We start from the raw sequence: 18,987 nt of genomic DNA on the forward strand, positions 1-18,987 counted from the left end.
GTGGGACGGCGCCCGCCTCGTCGGGGCGGCTCCGGACGGGGCGGGACGGGGCGGAGCATTCACGGGGCCACGTCCGGTGGCGGCGGGGCCGATGGCGGAGCCAGCGCAGGGCACGGAGCCGCTGTGGCGAACGCCTCCGGGCCGCCTGGCCCCGCCGCACGTCTACCGCATGGCGGAGGCGTTGGGCGCCGAACTGCGCCGTCTCTCGGGCCGCTTTGGACCCGACGCCGTGGCCGGATTGGTGCCGCCGGTTGTGCGGTTGCTGGAGCTGTTGGAGGCGTTGGTGGCGCCGGTGGGCTCCGAGGGTGAGGCGCTGCTGGCCGAGCAGCAGGATGCGGAGGTGAGCGGGGCGATGCTGGGAGCGGAGGGCTGTCCCCGGTGCCTTCCTCTGCCGCGTCCCTGCGGGCAAGTGCCTGGCGTGGCCCTCCTTCCTTGGCGGCGTTTATCCTCGTGGCGGTGTCCTTGGGGGCAGTGCCGTCCCTTGGGGTTGGCTTAGAGCTGACTGTCCCTCGTTCCTTGGCGCGGCTCACACCAAGCTGTCGCCAGCCCCCCGAGCCTGGCCCTGACCCGGCTGTCCCTGTCCCCCAGGACCTGGAGCAGAGGCTGTGGGAGGCCGAGCGCCGGGAGCGAGCCCTGCGAGGCCGCCTGGCCCAGCTGGAGGAGCAGAACCAGCAGCTCCTGGGGCAGCTGGCAGAGAGCCACCACCAGGAAGGTGGGTGTCTGGTGAGCTTGGGGTGCTCTCCCACCGCCGCCTGTCCCCATGGGAGCGCTGCCTTCTGCAAGCCATGGAGTCCTCAAGACTCCCATAGGTTTTGGGGCAGAATAACGTTGGCATGAGTTGAGATCCCAGGAGGTGACAGGAGGGTGGTAGGGACAGGCATCCCGTGGATGTCGTTGGGTCCCTGGAGCCGCTCACACTCCTTCCCCCATTCTGGGCACAGACAGCACGGTGCGGAAGGAACGAGAGGTGATGCTGCGGCTGAAGGAGGTGGTGGACAAGCAGAGGGATGAGCTTCGTGCCCAGGCTCATGAGATCGTCTGCAAGAGCCGAGACACGGAGGCGGTGAGTGCCTGGGGACCTGCTTTCATGTCACCTCCCCTGGGGCTGATGTTGCTACTCGTGATCCCGCTGGGGCAGATGCCATTCCCACACTGCGCTGAGGTCCTGGGTGGTGGCCAAGCAGCGCTGCTGTGCCTCACTCCTGGTTGTCACTGCATTTTCAGCTGCAGGAGCAGCTGCACCGCTTCATGTCCATGAACGAGGAGCTGCGGCACAAAGTGGCCGTGGTGCAGGCGCAGCTCAAGAGCGCTCTGGAGAAGAAGTCGGACCTGGAGGCCACTGTGCTGCAAACCCAGAGGGAAATGAGCAGGAGGAGCAGGGCTGCCCCCGAGGCACCGCTGCCACAGCCCAGCCAGGTGAGCTGGGGGACCTGGGGCTGCCAGAGTGCGGCTCTGGGGGCTGCGCTCGCCCCTCATGCTGCCCATCCTCAGGAAGGAGCAGCACCGCTGCCTGCAGAGGAGCCGCCGTGCCAGGATGCGAGCAGGAGCCCGGCTCAGTGCTGCTTCTCCATGGAAGAGCTGCAGCAGATCCTGCAGGAGCGGAACGAGCTGAAGACCAACCTGTTCCTGGTGCAGGAGGAGTTGGCCTATTACCAGCGGTGAGCCCTCCAAGAGCCACGTCCCTCCTGTCCCTGTAGCACCTTATGACCCATCAGAGTGCTCCTGGCAGCCCCAGGCAGCATTTACTTGCAAAGCTCTCAGCTAACCCGTGGGCTCTCTGTTCCAGGGAGCTGCTGAACGAAGAGAGAATCCCCAGCTTCTTCCTGGATGCAATGAAGTCGACAATCAAAAAGCAGAGAAGAAAAATCAGAGCCAAGATGCTGGGGACGGCGGAGGAGTCAGCGAGTAGGTGAGTTGAGCTGAAGGCAGCTTTGGAACCTCCTGCACGCTGCCCCTGGTGCTTCCGTGCACTGTGGCACCTGTGAGAGATCAGCCCTGGGCTCTGGCCTTGTCCCTGCCCTCCCGCCAGAGGGCAAAGGTTCAATGCCTGTGCTGGGTGCCCTGGCCTGGTGCTGCGGGGCTGGGCTCTTTGCTGATGCTTTCACATCATTGTCACATGTCACATGCCTGCTCCATGTGTGCTGCTCTTCCTTGTACGGATATGACAGTGGGGAGGAAAGGTGATGGGGCACATAGTCTGTGAGCTGTGGAAATAGCACTGGGGATGTTCCCTGCAAGACAACTTTGGGTAGCATTTGTTCCAGATCTGCTCAGCACCAGGAGGGGAAGCGGAGCTGTATCCCACTGCTCTGCGTGGGCTTTAATAAAGGTCTCAAGAGGGCTGAGCTCTTCTATGCTATTCCAACCTCCTGCAGCTGCTGCTTGCATTGGGGTGCAGGGGGGGCTGTGCGGCCTGGAGCAGATCTGTGGCTGGAGCTGAGGCCACATCCCAGCCCGCAGTGGTCCTGGCTCTGCTGTCGGTGCTGCTTGGAGCAAGCAGGGCAGGTTTGCTTGGCCACGCTCATGGCTGGGACTTGCCGGTCTGGGCTGGTTAGGATAGGGATGGATCCTCCTCACCTGCCCAAACCTTTTATGAGAGCTGTGGGAGAGGCAGAACAAGATTTTCAGGAGAGCAGGGGTTTCCCCCAGTCAGCACAGCTTGTTTTTTCCTTGTGCAGCCTCAGCACGTTGGTGGGAGCTGTGCCCTTGTATGCCCAGAAGTCTGAGACACTGCTCACCACCTGCCCACCCAGCGTGGCTTCTGCTCTATGAGCTCCTTCCCTGCCATCTTTTGGGGTGCCATCCTGCTGTTTGCAGGTCTGTCCCCAGCATCACCCCATGCTGCAGCTGGTGTTGCTGATGGTACCCCTGAGGCTGAGCTCAAGCACAGCCCTGGCATCTCTGCAGGGCTGGGGATGCCCTATTGCAGCCTCAAAGCAATGGCAGCAGCCACAGTTCCCTGAGCAGTGTGCCAGGGCTGGGTGCCCACAGACTGCAGCGTGGGCTGTGGCTTCTGCTGCTGCGGCCACTTGGGACAAAGCAGCTGCTGAGCAAGTGTTGGGCTTTGGAGCTGCCTTCTGAGAAGAAGTCTGTGGGCTGGGAACAAAGCAGTGGCTTTGGGAAGCAGCAGATGGTGAGGGATTGGGGAGCACAGCACTCAGCCTGGGTTTTGTTCCCACTCTGTGCTGCAGCGACGAAGAGGAAGGCTCCTGGCTCCCGGCTCGAGGTGCAGACTGTGTGGATGCTCCGCCTCCAGAATCCAAAATCAGGAGCTTGTAAGTTCCATCCCACACTCAGGTGCTGGTGGGGTGGAGATTTTTGGCTCAGCTGTGTGCCCGATGCCTGCTGAGCTCAGTGCCAGGGCACTGCTGCAGAACGGATGTGCTTGGATCCTGGGGATGTGCCTTTCCTTGGGGCTGCCACATAGCTGTGCACATGGAGGGAGGATGGGATGCAGCTGCTCCCTAGAAAGGCTCCTCTCCCCCACGCCTGCTATCTGCTCTCTCCACAGCTTTGGGTTATGGTATCAAGGCAGCAGCAAAGACCCTCCCGTGCCCAGCTGCTCCGGAGCCTGGGAAATCATCGACTCACTGGACACACAGCAGGAGCAGATGGGAGAGCACAAACCAGACCGAGGCACACCAGCACTCTGACCCTGTTGGATCTGACCGTGGCGTCACCGGGAGCCACAGAGCACAGCGTGGTGCACGGCTGGGATGCTCAGCTGGCACAGAGCAGCTCGGCACCTCCAGGCACCTTGCCCCATCCTGCCCTACGTGGGGGTTTCACATCATCCCTTCCCAACATCTCCCCATCCCTGCAATGTGAAGATGAAGAGCTGTCTGGGTGCTGCCCTGTTTTCCCCATGCCGGGCTGAGCATGCACTGGTGAGGGCTGGGTGGCCTTTGGGAACACATTTTGAATGTGGGGTGAATTGGTTTTGTGCTGGGACTTGTTCCTGCTTCTGGAAATTGGAAAAGTTCAGCAATCTTCGTGTTTACGGGAGCACAGCTATCCGCATGGATCAGGTGCTTCCCAGCTCTGGGACTGGAGTCAAAAATAAACTGGGCTCTTGTTTCTCTGACGAGGTGCCCACTGCAACCTCTGCTCTGTCTTTGTGTTGGAAGGAGCCCGGCAAGCAGCTTTGTGGGCTGTGGGGGCTCTTCCCCAGCACAGCTGTGGTTGTGCCATAGCCCATACACAGAGCTGGGCTGGGGACAGAGGCTCTGGGTGCTCCTAATGACCCATGGTGGGAATTGGGGCCACTGGGGCACAGCGTTGGAGGCGCGTGAGTTAAATCCCATACGGGGAAACCCTGGCTGGCTGTGCTCAGGAAGGAAAAAGGTGTTTCCTGTGCATCTGCTGACACAAAGCTCCTGTGGGACGTGCAGTGGGATGGAGCCAGCAGCGGCAGCAGGTCCTGGAGCCTGCCTGGATTTAGGCCAACCCAGGGCACGCTGCGTTCCTGGGGGACACCGAATTCCATCCTGGACCAGGACTGCAGAAGAGGGCTTGGCTGTGCCCTGGGGTGGATAGCAGAGGGCAGGTGGATGCCTGGGGGACATGAAGGACATGGGCTCAAACAGCCTCAGGGGGCAGTTGGGTGGGCCATGGGGCAGTGCCCGGTGGGTGCTGTTCCCTGTGTGAGGGGGCTGAGCCCTGTGCCGTGCATTCCCTTGGCAGCAAAGGTCAGGAACAGACAAGGCTGTGGCATTCCCTGCCTCCTCCTTCCCCCTGCACCCCTGGCGTGGGGCTGGGACGCCTCCTCCCGCGTTTCCTCAGGAAGAAACCAAGGCTGGTGGGAGGAAGAGGCTGAGCCACAGGAGAGAAACCCACAGACGGACAGACGGATGGACAGACGCTGCTGCCCTGGCGGGATGGCAAGCACCCGCCTGCTGCTCTGCCTGCAGCTGTGGCTGTGGGTGCACAGCTCTGCCCAGGAGCTCGACCCCAACGGCAGGAATGTCTGCAAGGTGGGCAGGTAGGTGACTCTGCATCCCCTCTGTCCCTGGGCCTTCAGGTAGAGTGAGGTGGGATCCTCCGTGTGTCCTTCTGTGGGTGGAGCCCAGCAGCTCATGGGCACAGGGAGCACAGCGATGTTGGGGGCTCTGGGCACCCAAATCCCTTCTCCGTGGGGTTGTTTCCAGGAGAGCCTGGGGACAATGGGGGAACGTGGGAATGTTGGTAATGCTATCACCATTAACGCCGTGAGAAATGCAAAATGGAAGCAAATCCTAAATGGTGTTTGGGGCAGATGGCCGTGCTGCTTTATCGCTGTGTTTCCTCTCTCGTTGATCTCCATCAGCGCCAACGCATTTGTGTCAGTGTTTTTAGGTACTAGCAAAGCTCTCCCAAAACACTGGGGGATCCATTTGGGCTCTGTAGCTGCAGTGGCAGCAGTATTAAGCACTGCTGCTCCAGAACCCAGCCCTGAAGCTCAGCAACGACTTAAATTTCCTTCTATTTTGCTGGCTTCCTTCCTGAGCGAGCCCCCGCAGCCTCATGGCTTCCCCGTGTGTGAGGCCGAGCCTGAGGAGATCATTCGTCTTCAGCTTCTTTTTGAAAGCCCTGAAGCTGAAGGCAATGTCCCCAGCCCTGGGCAATGGCTGATGTGCCCCACTCTGTCCCACAGCCTTGCCGTGAACCTGGCGTGCTGCCCCGGCTGGAAGCAGGAAGGGCGGGAGTGCACAGCTGGTAAGCGATGGGCGACACTTGAAATCTTTGTCCCCTAAAATCTTCATCCCCACGTTTCTCCTCCTCGCTGCCCACCCTGCAGCGTTGCAGGGAGCCCCGAGTGCTCTTGGTGCTGGTGGTGAGAACGGGGGAGACCCCGCAGTGGATGGGCTGGTGGGGTCCCACCCGGTGACATGGAACCTGCTTTGGCAGGGGGGTTGGACTCGATGATCTCTGGATGTCCCTTCCAACCCCTACAATTCTGTGATTCTGTGATTCTGTGACATGCCAACCCTGCTGCCACAGCACTCTGCGAAGGGGAGGAAGCCTGCGGGCCGGAAGAAGTGTGCGTGAGACCTGGGATGTGCCGCTGCAAACCCGGCTTCTTTGGTGCAGATTGCAGCTCCCGTGAGTGCTTCGCCCCCCTCCTAGCAGCCTGCCCTGGGTGCTGGGGGCTTCCTCGTCATCTCCTTACTGTTATCTCCTTCCTTCCCCAGCCTGCCCTGCGCAGTACTGGGGTCACGACTGCAAGCGGCGCTGTCTGTGCCACCCCGGTGGGACGTGCGAGGCGGAGAGCGGGCGCTGCACCTGCAACCCCGAGCGCTGGGGAGAGCTGTGCCAGTTCCGCTGCCCCTGCGGCCCCCACGGCCGTTGTGACCCCACGACTGGAGCCTGCCGCTGTGAGCCGGGCTGGTGGGGTCCTGACTGCAAGAAGCAGTGCCAGTGCAACCTCGCCACCTCGCGCTGCGACCCTCTCACCGGGCACTGCCATTGCCGGCTGGGCTGGTGGGGAAGGAAATGCAGATTCAAGTGCTCCTGCAACCTCTCACCCTGCGCCCAGGAGACGGGCAATTGCAAATGCAAGGCTGGTTTTTGGGGGTCGGCGTGCCAGTGGCACTGCGACTGTCTGCGTGGTTCCTGCAACCCTCTCAATGGGCATTGCAGCTGTGAGCCAGGTTTCCAGGGCAGGAGCTGCCAGGACCCCTGCCCAGCAGGGACGTATGGGTCCCAGTGCGTGCACAGGTGAGCAGGGACACGGGGTGGGGGTCGGTGTGGTTGCATCCATCCCTTTGGCTGTGCAGGAAGATGCATCTGGAGGTGGGGGGTTAAGAGCCGTGAGCGGTTGCAGCATTGGTGTTGCCACTAAGAAGCATCCTGCTAACGCCAAAGGAGGGCTCTGGCATCATCCTAAAATCCTAGCACCATCCCTAGAGCAATAGTACAGTGTTTATCCCTGCTAGGCTTCTGCCCTGGGGTTATAATAGAACCTTAAATGCCGTCAGGAATCTTCTCAGAAACCCAAGTGCTACTGAATGCAACTGTGGGGGGAGAACTGTGTTTGGGGGGGGGTGTCGAGGCCTCACTGCCCCTGTGACCACACAGCTGTGGGAACTGCAAGCACAACCAGCCCTGTTCATCTGTGGATGGCTTCTGCCTGGAGTGCCAGCCTGGCTGGAATGGGACCCTGTGCAAGGAACGCTGCACACCTGGCTTCTATGGCCAAGGCTGCCTCCAGCCCTGCCCACACTGCCGGCAAGGGGACATCTGTGATGCAGAGACCGGTTCCTGCCCACGCTGTGAGCCTGGCTGGACAGGACCCAGGTAACCCAGCAGGTAGGGGCAGAATGTGGGCATTGGTGCTGGTGATGGGGGTCCTGGTGACATCTCTCTCTCTCCCATCAGCTGTAACAGCTCCTGCCCTGCAGGGACGTTTGGTGATGGATGCCAGCTGCTGTGCCCTGAGTGTGTCTGGGGAAACTGTGATCCTGTGTCGGGTGACTGCCTCTGCCAGGCTGGCTACTGGGGAGCCAGGTAAAATGGGGAGCAGGGCTGGGAGCTGCTGGTCCTGGGGGCATTTCTCCTCCTTTCCTCTCTCTTTCAGCTGTAACGACACCTGCCCAGAGGGCTTTTTTGGGGTGAACTGTTCCTCTCCTTGCCAGTGCTCACGAGGAACCTGCCACCCTGCACAGGGCAACTGCATATTGAGTAAGAGCAGCCCTAAATTCACTCCTTGGTGCCGGGTGAGGGTCCATGACAGCCTCACCAGGGACAGGGATGCTGCGGTGGATCCATCCATGAACACACTGATCCCATCTTCCCCACATAGGTCTGACAGACCACGCAGCTCTGGCTGCTGCCATCCTCATCCCTCTCCTCCTGCTGCTGCTTTGTGTTGCTTGCTGCTGCTGCGGTGCTGGCCCTGCGGATGCCAGAGACAGGTATCAGTGCAGGTATTCCCCTTCGCTGCCAAACCTTTTTTCCCCTTCTCCCCTTCATGCCACATCCCCACACAGGGCGGCCGTGCCGGATGACGACGTGGTGGCCAGGATGAAACACCACGTGCAGGGCGTGCTGGCCAATATCAGTGCTATGATGCCTTGCTTCACCCTCAACAGCTCCAAGCTTCCCAAAGTCACAGGTGAGAAAGCAGACCTGCTGCCAGCCCTGTTTTGTGGCATGGAGCCTGCCAGGCCCCTCTGCATGGCCACCAGACCTCAACTACTTGTTATCTCCTCCCCAGTTTCCCACCACGATGCAGAAATCCCCTTCAACCCCAGCTTCATCGAGTCTCCATCAGCTGCATGGGCTTCAGACAGCTCCTTCTCCTCCTTCGACACCGACAACGAAGGGCCAGAGTATTCCGTCCCTCCCAGAGAAGGTGACACATGGCTCCATATCCCCTCCCTGCTGCACAGTCCCCCTCCCCACAGCCCTTGTGCTTTCCAAGGATATGCACTCAGCCCAGGCTGTTATTTTCGTTCCCTCATTTTCCCCTCCACAAGGACGAGCCAAGGCCATACTTGGCCTCATGCAGCGTGATGTGCCCTGCAGCCCCATTTCCTAATGCGCTCCTGGAGGCAACCCTATGGCACCAGCATCCTCATCCCTGAGCCCTAATCCCCATCCCCAAGGCCAAGGGCTGCCCGTGCCCCCACCCCTGGGGGTTAACACCCGCTCCTTGTCCCACAGGGGTCCCACTGCTGTCAGGGGCCGAGCTGCAGGCCGGGGTGTCCCCCCCCAGCGAGGCGCTCCCTGACCCCACCGCCTTCAGCTCTGAGGATGTCTCGCAGCCCTTCACCATTCCCCGCACCTCCAGCATCGCCAAGGCCAAGCGGCCCTCTGTCTCCTTTGCTGAGGGGACGAAATTCAGCACAGCGGAGACCCCCAGCCCTGGGCGGAAGCCAAAAGCCCTTTGGGGGCCATCCAAGCTGTCCCTGCAAGCAGGAGATGTGGGGACCGAGATCCCCGCTGAGCAGGCAGGCAGTGATGGTTATGAGAGCCCTGATCCCCTCAGCAAAGGGGACGAAAGCCACCGGCCATCACCTCGGGCCACACCAGGGGGCCGCCGACGGATGGTCACCAGCACCAGACACGTGGCCCAAAGGGTAGAAGCCCTGGAAGCAGCTGCAAAAAGGGGCAGCTGGGATGGGAAGAGGAAAGAGCCCAATGTCACCACCATCTACATGACGGTGGGGACGGCTGGGCAGGACCCCAAAGCTGAGGGGGGTGTTGAAGGTCCGGTGCAGGCCGTGCTGAAGCGGCTGGGCAGCTTGCAGAGAGGAAGGTGGGCTGCCAAGGAGGAGCCCATGGTGAGGAGGAGCATGGAAGGCATCCAAAAACCACCCCGCCGGGCCCTGGCACAGCGTAGGGATTCGGCAAATGGCTGCAAGCAGAGGGAGAGTGTGCCGGGGGCTCCCGGTGAGCTGTGCCCTGGAAAACAGCAGCATCCTCCTGGGAAGAGACAGTCGTTCCCACTGGAATCAACAAAAAGCACTGGGGGCCAGGATGGGGTTGGTGAGGGCCTGGGTGCTGCAGGAAGTGGCAAAAGCCTTGAGCTGGCCCTAAGCGTGGAAACAAAAGGCCAGGTTGCCCAGGAGGAAGAGCCGAAATATGAGAATGTGAGCAGCAGAAATGAGGATGCACCAACCAACCCTGTGACCACCTGAGCCCCCAGACCTGAGGCTGAGGCACAAGGTGACCCACAGGACCCTTTGGGTTGTCCCCAGCCTGGGGGAGCCAAGATCCTCCCCAGGCTGGGCATATGGAGCCTTCCCCTTATTGCCCTTCCCTTTGTGCTGTGCTTCATGCAGCACCCAGCTGTGTGCAGCCCCAGCAGGTCGTGGTGCTTCGGAGCTGTTTTCCACCTCCTCCATTCTATGTCTTCCACAAAAGCTGGATGGGAAATGACTTTTTGTGGGTGCCCTGCCCTGCATCACCACAGTGCTGAGAGGTGGTGAGGGTGCTGCTGGGTGCTGGAGGAGCCACAGCCCTCCCAGGAGCTGGGTTCCAATGTATATAGGTGCTACAAGTTTTGTTGCACGTCCTTCTGTTATTTCAAGTGGCGAAACGTGGAAATAAAATGTTACCAAAGGAGTTTGGTTTCCCAGCTGTACCATGTTAGGAATATTCCCCCAAGCAGGGCAGCTGCCAGCTCCTTTAGGCTTTTGTTTTATTGTTTCATTTTCTGGTTTCGCTCAAACAATTCTCAGCTCTCAGTAACAGGGATGGAGAGCACAGGGTGGGAGGGGAGGGCACACCTTGCTGATTTGGGTTTTGGGGTTCAGGGCAGCTGGGCAAGGAGCTGCTGTGCAGAGTGGGGTTTGCTTCTTCTCCTTTTGCTTCCCATGGGAGCCTGCCTGTGGTGTGAGGCACCAGACCCCCATAGGCCCACGCAGAGCAGCTTCCAGCACTCCTCCTCTCTAGGATCTCACCATCGTGTGTGTAGCACCAGATATTCTGGGACACAAACAGGACGTGCAGCCCTCAGCTCTGCTCAGGCCACTCCTTGTTTTGAAGTTATTTGAAGGCAAGGAAAGACCCACGGTTTAATTGCATGCAGCCTTTAGCAGTTGGATACGTTCAGCCTGAAGCCACCACCACGTTGGGGATCCGCTCTGAGCACTGCCTGCAGACAGCTGGCAATGTCCCAGTGCAGGAAAAAGTGTCCTGCTTTGAGAGATCACTGCTACTTGCAAAGCTTGCACACTGCTGTACCCAAAGCTGAGGTACCTTCACCCCACAGCGATGGCACGAGGAAGACAAGCAGATTTTGGCCACAGCACAGCCCTGCACAGCCCTCCAATGCCCCACAAAGCTTTATCCCTGGACGTGGAGGTGTGAGCCAGACAGCCAGGATGCCACATCCCACTTTCAGCCCCAGTCACTCCGTGTCACAACGTCTCTGTGCCAGCACTGCTTTCCCTCCCTCCCCGCTGTTTACTCATTCCCTGGTGTATTTATAGAGGGCAGCAGATCACCCCACAGCTCCTCGTTTCCTTCCAGAGCAGCAGAGCCAAATCCTGCTGCGCTCCCTCCAGCACAGCTCCCGTGTTTCCGAGCTCCTGTGGCCTCACACCAACACCCTCCCCCTCCCGCCAGCCCCGCACAGCTCTGTTTGTTTGATTTGTGCCTTTTTTCTCTATTTGCTCTGGCCCAAAGCCACCGTCCCACTGTTACAAACCTTATTTCCCCAGCAGGGAGCTTCATTTTGCACACCCACCGCAGCCCCATCAGCACTGGCGGGTGCACATCTGTCTGTCTGGACTCTCTGCAATCCATCTGTCCATCCAGACCTTCAGCTTTTGCTGAACAAACCCATAGACACTTCCTTGCTCTGAGCTCCGTTTGGCCAACAGAACCCCCCCTCCCCATGGTGTTTTCTCTGGGGATGGGACCTCAGATGGCAGCAGGGCCACTGAAAGATAATAGAAGCTGGGAAATTGCTGCAGGCAGTGCCCAAGCGATGGGGCTGGTGGGATCACAGTCCCACAGTGCCTGTTGGGATGGGGATGGTTTTATCCCATTCATTCTGAGGGTCCACAGAGGGGGCATTTTCCTTCCTCCATTCACTTTGGAGTTCCAAAAAGGGTCAATTTTTCTTCCCCCAGACACTTTGGGATGCGTTTTCCTCTCCCCATTCATTCCGGGGCTCTGTAAGGGATACATTTTTCTTTCCCAACTCATTCTGGTGTTTTCCTTTCCCCACTCACTTCGGGAGTCCACGTGGAGTCTGTGGGGTCCACAGGGGGTGCATTTTCCTCCTTCCATTCATTCTGGGGGCCCACAAAAGGTGGCTTATATACTTCCCCATTCATTCCGGACGTTCACACCCGGCTTCTTCCCGCTTGGGGATCCGGGGGGGCTGTTTTGGAGGGCTCGCTTCAGCGCTTCCTACGTGCAGCCCCGGCGCGGTACCGGCGGGGGGGGAGGGGGGAGGGGAGGAGAGGGGGAGTACCGGGGGCGCGCGGCCCGGCACGTGCCCCGGCGGCAGCGGCGGGCTCTGCTATTGGTCGAGGCGGCAGCCAATGAGCGGCGGCGGTTGTTTGCTCCGGAGGGCGGATAAAAAACACCGGGTGGAACCGCGGCGGCGCGCACAGCGGTGGGAGCGGGGCTGGGGGTAAGCGGGAGCGCGAGGTTTTATTCGTTTGGTTATTATTATTATTATTATTATTATTATTATTATTTTTTTTTTAATCGTCGTTATTTTTGTTTGCTTCGTTTTGTTCTTAGTGTTTTTCTTTTTTATTATTTTATTTTTTCCCCCTTTTTTATTTATTTATTTATTTATTTTTCCGCTGGGGGGGGGGCAATATAAGAAGGGGATGTGCGGAAGGATTTAAGGAGAGCAGATCCTATAGGAGAGGGCGCACGGTGGCAGCGTTCTGAGGGGGGTTGCGTGGGGTGGGGTCTGCATAGGGGAGAATATCGAGGTGCAGTGGGGTTGGGGGTAGAGGGGTGTATTTGCGATTGGGGCTTGGGGATGGGGGGGGCAGGGCGAGGTGTGCTTTAATGTGGAGAAGGGGATTGGCAAGGGGGAGTGGTGTTCTGTGAGGTGGATGCATTGGGTAGGGGAAAAGGGATGCAAGGGGAGATTTGTGCATAGGGGGGCAGCGTGTGTCAATGGAGAGAGAAGGGAATTGGTGGGGAAATGGGGTGGGGGGGGCTTTGGGGGGAAATGGAGGAGTGAGAAAGGGACAGGGGTGTAGGGAGAGGGGAGTACATAGCGGGGATTGTGCGTGTGCTGGGCTGGGGGCGGTGGGTGAGCGGCTGCATGGGGTGAGGATGAGGAAGAGGAGGCGTGGAGGAAGCGTGTTGTGGGCCTGCGCACTGGTGGGGGGCTGTGAGGGGGGCTGCTGGGGGCTCTGCAGGGTGGCCTTGTTCTCCTGCTGCCTTGTGCTGGGGCCTCAGCCCCGTGGAAAGCCCCGAGAAACCCTTCTAGGCTGCAGCATGCAGCTCGCTGGTTTCCCTATAGCGCCTTATCAGGGCATGCTCTAAGCTGGGGGGGGGGGAGGAACAGCTTGTCTAAAATGGCCACTTGCTATATGACCTCGGTGCTGAATTTCTTGGGGCTCTCTGGGGCTCCCCCGATTCCTCAGGGCTGCTCTTCCATCTGCTCTTGGCCACAGGCTCTGGGACAGGTGGGGATGGAGCTGTTAATCCCCAGCATCTGCGGGGCAGCCTGGGGATGCCAGTGTGCTGAGATGGAACAGCACGTGCTGCCGTCCCAGCCCAGTGTGCCCAGCCATCTGCACAGCTACTGTGGGGCAGGATGCGTCCCGCTGTGCTGATTAGCAACAAGGGCTCCTTGCCCATCCCTCTGTGCTGTAAACACACATAGGAGCTGTGCTCACAACCACCTCCCAGCGCTGATCTGTGCTCCTGACCCAAAGCAGAGCTGCTGTAGAGCTGCGGCCCCCACTCTGGCACGTAATTCCTAACTGCCCTATAAATGGATGGAATATTGGGGCAGGCTCTTGCTGTGCTTTCATACCTGTTGCTCAGGAGGTGGAATGGAGCCCTGCAGAGTGGCTCTGGCACACTGAGGGGCTGTTCCAAGGGCATCCATGCTCCATCTGCCTTCCTGGTCACCCAGCAAGCCACTACCTGCAAATTTACTCTATATGCTCAAATGCCTTTCATTCATTTGTTGCTTTCCAGTGGAGAGATTTCCTTAAGGCAATTTTTTTGCACTCCTTGCACAGCATATGCTGTGTTTTTCACCATTGCTCTGCTCCCTGCAGGTTGAGGCTCAGGACGAGGCTGCACTTCCCACGCAGCCATGGCACCCACACTTGCTACCGCTCACCGCCGGCGTTGGTGGATGGCATTCACTGCCATCATTGAGAATCTGCTCTTCTCAGCTGTCCTGCTGGGCTGGGGGTCCCTGCTCATCATGCTGAAGGCAGAAGGGTTTTACTCCTACCTGTGCCACGAATCAGGTAATGGTGCTGTGAGGAGCCGGGGGTAGAGCTGGAGGGATTTGGTTGAGTGGGCACACTGGGGATGGCTTGATGGCTGGACAAGATCTTTCCAACCTTAATGATTCCATAAGAATGGCTGCTGGGGTTCACCGGTGTTATTCCCTGCCTTGGGGTGCTGTAGGTTGGTTGGAGGTCTGAGCCCTTGGTCAGTTTTGGGATGGAGAGATGGGATACGTGCTCCTTTCCAAACTAGTTGGCATCCTTGTGATGGTGTTGTGTGGCTGAGGTTGCTGCTGCTTTGCAGATCGAATGGAAAAGGAGCTTTTCTGGACATTCTCTTCCACTTGGCCATGGGTTCTCCATCTGCGTGGACACCTGGCTGACCTCTACAGGGAAAGGCCAATGGAGCACTGAGGGGCTCTGGGGGATGATGGCTCTTGAGGAGGGTTTGTGTGTGCTGAGAAGGGAATGGAAAGGGGAGGCAGGGGCTGAGTGTTGGGGCTGCATCCAGTTGTGGGCTGGTTGCATAGGATGGAGGAGGAAGCAGCAAAGGGAAGGGAGCTGGAAAACAAGAGTGTGGACCCACAGTTGGTAATGGCTGAGAATAGGGAGGAAAAATCTGAGAATGTGGGGAAACCAACTTCAAGCAACAAGTGACTGTGAATAGGTGGGATGATGCTTTGTTCTTCCTTTGCTCACAGTGTTTCCTGCTCACCAGCTGCTTGTGAGGGTTGTTTCTTTGTGTGGCTGCAGTTGCTGAGCCTGGGTGGCTGCACCTGGTTGTAGCTGAGGGCTTGGTTGTCTTCCTGCCCTGTGCTCATGGTGTGGTGATGCCTTTACACCTCCAGAGCATGCAAGGGACAGCCTGTCATTCCAGGCCTCTGTGCTTCCACTCAGGAATGGTGACTGTCACAGACCTGTGTGAAAGACCCCATTAAACCTAGGTGGAGGCTACGTGCCACTGAGATAAAGCACAGAAGAGCTGATAAGCAAATGCTGACTGTCTCCAAGCACAGTTGCTTTCCTCACTGTGCCCAGAGATGGTAACCATGCTTTGCTTGAGTCCCAGGTTGCTGCTATTTGCTTTGGTTGCATTCAGTTTGCCCACTTCTCCCATATCAGTGAGGTTTGCCTTGGCCTCTCCCTGCTGACTGCAGGCTGTGGTCTGCCTGTGCTGCAGGGATGGTGCACACGTGTGGGGCTGGAATTATGCCCCGGGGGTAATGGCCTCTCCCAGGTGCCAGACTGTGCCCTGGGGTGGGACGGCTTCCTCCCTAGGAGGAATTCAGGTATTCAGGCTTTTCCATCGTCCTCAAATACTGGCGTCCTCAAATGTCCTCTGAGGCGATGGGCATGGAGGACCAGTTCTGCCAGCTCACCCTTGCTTACTCATTTTCCTTTATTTGTTTTTTGTCCCCACTGCCCTAATCTCAGGGATTAGGCAGAGAGGAGCCAGAGCTCACAGCGCTGGGACACACACCCTTGGTGCAGCCCTAGGTGGCTGCAGGGCTCTTGGCACCCAGCTGAGTTTGACCCCTGCTCAGTTTAGGGCATCCTAGTGGTTTCCTTTCTCAGCATAACCCAATGACTCGTGCAGCCCTTGGCTGGCAGATTAGTGGAAAGAAAGAAATTATAACTAGTAGCCTTTGGGCACTTGTTGTTCCTAATGTTGCTGTGTGCATGCGTTGCAAAACAGGAGGGGGAAAAAAAAGACTTTTCCTAATGAGCCAAAGGTTCTTGGCAGAGCTTTGTGTTTGTCAGCAAAAGCTCTGTGCTTCGTGGTATCTTCCAGCAAAAGACAAAACTAGACCTTGTCCTTCCTGCAGTCTCCTCTCTGCAGGTAGCAGCAGCTGCCCAGGAAGGGACTGCTGTTCATGAAGGCCTCGTGGCCTTCCCACTGAGATCCCCCTCTCTCCACCTGCCTTCAGCTTCTGGTTCTGGCTTATGCTCATCCACCTCACAAACACAGCGTGTCCATTCTGTTGTATGGGAGTGGAGGTGGACATCCACAAAGCTGACATCGAATTAGCAAATATTTGTAAAGCAGCTTTGCAACAGGGTTTGAGTGGAGGGCTCTACCCGTTCCAGCCGGCAGATCTGACCGCACTGAGAAGCATGCTTGAAATTTGCTGACAAGGAGTCTGGTGGTGGCACTTTGTTCCCATTTGCATTTTACTACACTACTACTTGGCCTTTAACCAGCTGCAGCAAATGCTGATTGCGCTCTTTATCGGGATTTGGGCCTTATCAGCTGCTGGGAATTTGATCCGTTCGGGGACTCGCAGTGCTGGGATTGGGAAGCTCGAGTCTCGGGCATTTCTGGAGCATGTTAAAAAGAACACTGAACTTGATAATTAGCTCACAAAGAGCAGAGATAAGGAGCCAGTTGGAAGGGGACCTCTAAAATGGGGCTGTGGAAAGCCAAAGAGATGAGATAAGCTGATTCACTCACCACAGGTCAACAACACACCTCAATGCAGGCAAGGGCAGAGGGTGCAGAGCTTGGCTTTGAGCTGTAGCCATAGGGTCTGTGGTGGGAGCTTGGAATCTGAGGGGTGAGATGCGGCCTGAATCATAGAACCATGGGATGGCTGGGTTGGAAGGGACCTCAAAGATCACAGCTTAACCTCCCTCTGCTGTAGGCTGGGCCCCTTCCCCATTTTAGGCTGCTCAGGCTTCATCCAGCATGGTCTTGTGCCCCTCCAGGGATGGGGCACCCACAGCTTCTCTGTGCAGGAAAAAGAATTCTTGTACAGCTGCTTTTATCCCATTCAAGCTGGTGAGATGTGATGAGTGCTTGTGGAAAGGCTGCGTGTGCGACCCTGTAAACAGGAAAAGCGTGAGCGTGGTGGATGGTTGAGCTCTACAGGAAGCACGCCGTGCTGAGCTGCAGCTGCTGGCTGTGTCAGCGTGGGGTGAGAGCTGCTGTGCAGTGGGGCCACGGCCAGGGAGCAGATGGGGGTTAAATAACCCAGCAGTGTGTGAGGTTGGGAGTTCGCCAGGTGCCTGGAGAGATCCTGGAGGTGAAATCAGAGGGAAACCCAAATCGATGGTGTTTGCAGCGGCGTAAAGCAAGAACATCTCCTCCCAGTTCCCAGAACGATGACACCATCCTGAAAAAGAGAAAACATGTTCTTATGTGGGCAGGCAGCAGATCGGCTGTTTGCACATGCCTTTTGCCTTGGCTTTTTTTTTTAACCAGTGCTCCCAGACTTTGCTCCTGTTGTTTGTTTTTCTCTTCCTCACTCATTTTTTTTTGGTTTGTTTGTTTGGTTTTTTTTGCTCTTTTTCAAAAAAGAGGAAGGTGAGGCCCTGTGTGCTGTGGTTGTTACTGGGATGGCTGGGGCTGTCTCGCTCTCTGATCTAAGCTACAAAGATGAAAGGGATCCTTGGTGCTGGTGTGAGATGGCAGCAGCCCCTGGAACAGCCAGGCTCATTCCTGCAGACTCAGAGAGGTCGGCAAAGAGCAGTTAATAATTGACCCTCTGCTGGAACCGACAGCTCTTAATTTGGGAGGAAGGATGGCTTTAAATGTTGCAGCCTGAACAAATCCCAGAGATGAGCTTGACATAAATGATTACCAAGGCAGCCTTCCTCTCACCTAAGCTCTGCCATGCTTTAAATAGTAACTCCAACTACTAATTGGGCAGCCGAAATCCTGCTGCTTGCAGGGGAGAGCTGTAAAAGCAGGCACTTTGCTCTTGTAATTGCTGATAAAGACTTGCAGCCTCTTGCTTGTTGGTCAGAAAGCAGTGACCATGCATGGCCTGAGCCTCCGTGCTGCTGTGCCCAGTGTTAGTTTGCATGGCACGCAGGTGGGCTTGCATGTACGCCTCTCCAAAAATGCCCTATTTACGGTGTCAGCTCCAAGAGGATGAGAAGATGCCAAGGGCTGCTTGAATCATTTCCATTACGATTCGCTGGATCTTCTCTTGTTGCTCAGGGGCTGCTGCTGTTTTCACAAACAATTTGTATTTCCACATCGCCCGGCCCCTCCTTGGAACTGGCAGAGAGCTGCTGTAAACAAGGTGCTGGGTGCCCTGCTCCATCCTGCTGCAGTGCTGCCTCTGTCTCTTGCTGTTCCTTGGGGTCACGTTGTGACTGTGTCCATCAACATGTTAACATCAATATATTTGCTCCAGCTCCAAGCATTTCTGCTCTGAGGTCCCTGTAGGTTTGAGGGCTGGTGACACGTGCTGCTGTAAGGTCACTGCACTGCCTGTGTCTCCCCACCCTCCTTCCAGGCTCTGCAGAGTGCTGACACATGGAAATTGCTGCAGTTTTGTCACTCTTTCCCCCCTCCCCTCCTTGTTTGTCTCAGTTCAGCCTCTAGTCCACTTCTGGTTGTTATGAACTTGCCCAAGAAACTGGGATGTTGTGGGTGAAGCCCCTGGCCCGCAGGAATGCTGCCAGGCAGTGGTGCTCAGGGTCCTGAGCCTGATCAGCCCCATGCCAGAGGATTTAGGGGCTCTGTGCAAACTACAAAGGCTCCCAGCTCCGCCAAGGCTGATTTCTAGAGGTACTCTTCAGGTCTATTGTCCACCCTACCACAGGGATGCTGATGGTGGTGGAACATGGGGCTTTTGGGGCCTCATCTGACACTTTGCATATCCATAGCTAGTATAGTTCGGGAAGAATGGATTAATTATCTACCAGGAGCAAATGGCAAGGGGGAAGGAACAGTGATCCCTGATCACAGACCGTTTGAGATCACTGTATTGCAGGAAAATGAATGGGGGCACCTTGCAGAAGGCTGGGAGGGGGCAGAGGAAGGTTTGACATCAGCCTCTGAGCTGCTGCTCATACGTGACGTCTGCAATTGTTTGCCATTGACACAGAGCCGGGAGGGTTGTTTGGGCAAGCAGGGTGCAAATGGCAGCTGGGAGAAACAGGATGAGACCAGTCACTGCTGTGATTCCAGGGCTGGGCGGATGGGGATGGGGTGGTGTGATCCATGGGGACGGGGGGTGGCACGAGGGGATGCTGAGCACAGCAAGCAGAGAGCATTTAGGCACTGGGATATGAGGGATTCCTGCTAATTAACTGCAGCTCGTTGGCAATCTCTGGTTTTGCTTCACACGTAGGTGTCTCCTCTCTAATTTTCCTTTAGTAC

The 18,987-nt window shown here is 57.4% G+C and overlaps 3 protein-coding genes across 3 annotated transcripts in view; all 3 read left to right on the forward strand.

Moving 5' to 3' along the window:
- Positions 1-51: 51 nt before the first annotated feature.
- RILP (Rab interacting lysosomal protein) lies at positions 52-4,105 on the forward strand. Its single transcript, XM_052688709.1, has 8 exons — positions 52-340; positions 589-712; positions 942-1,063; positions 1,225-1,416; positions 1,492-1,658; positions 1,787-1,909; positions 3,192-3,275; positions 3,512-4,105. Exons 1-8 carry the CDS (start codon positions 92-94, stop codon positions 3,651-3,653), a joined length of 1,203 nt encoding a protein of 400 aa, XP_052544669.1. The 5' UTR covers positions 52-91; the 3' UTR covers positions 3,654-4,105.
- An 83-nt stretch (positions 4,106-4,188) lies between these two features.
- Positions 4,189-10,047, forward strand: SCARF1 (scavenger receptor class F member 1). Its single transcript, XM_052688708.1, has 11 exons — positions 4,189-4,981; positions 5,633-5,694; positions 5,980-6,081; positions 6,171-6,696; positions 7,057-7,275; positions 7,357-7,485; positions 7,556-7,659; positions 7,781-7,892; positions 7,968-8,092; positions 8,195-8,332; positions 8,644-10,047. The coding sequence occupies exons 1-11, from the start codon at positions 4,551-4,553 to the stop codon at positions 9,618-9,620; spliced, it is 2,925 nt and encodes a 974-aa protein (XP_052544668.1). The 5' UTR covers positions 4,189-4,550; the 3' UTR covers positions 9,621-10,047.
- A 1,947-nt stretch (positions 10,048-11,994) lies between these two features.
- The window catches only part of SLC43A2 (solute carrier family 43 member 2), a 29,254-nt gene continuing 22,261 nt past the window's right edge, over positions 11,995-18,987 (forward strand). Inside the window, exons 1-2 of the mRNA XM_052688738.1 lie at positions 11,995-12,070; positions 13,695-13,892. Coding sequence (XP_052544698.1) covers positions 13,733-13,892 — 160 coding nt within the window. The 5' untranslated portion in view covers positions 11,995-12,070; positions 13,695-13,732. The remainder of the gene's footprint in view (positions 12,071-13,694; positions 13,893-18,987) is intronic.

Source organism: Tympanuchus pallidicinctus, unplaced genomic scaffold (genome assembly GCF_026119805.1).
Source record: "Tympanuchus pallidicinctus isolate F22 unplaced genomic scaffold, pur_lepc_1.0 scaffold24, whole genome shotgun sequence".
NCBI lineage: Eukaryota > Metazoa > Chordata > Aves > Galliformes > Phasianidae > Tympanuchus > Tympanuchus pallidicinctus.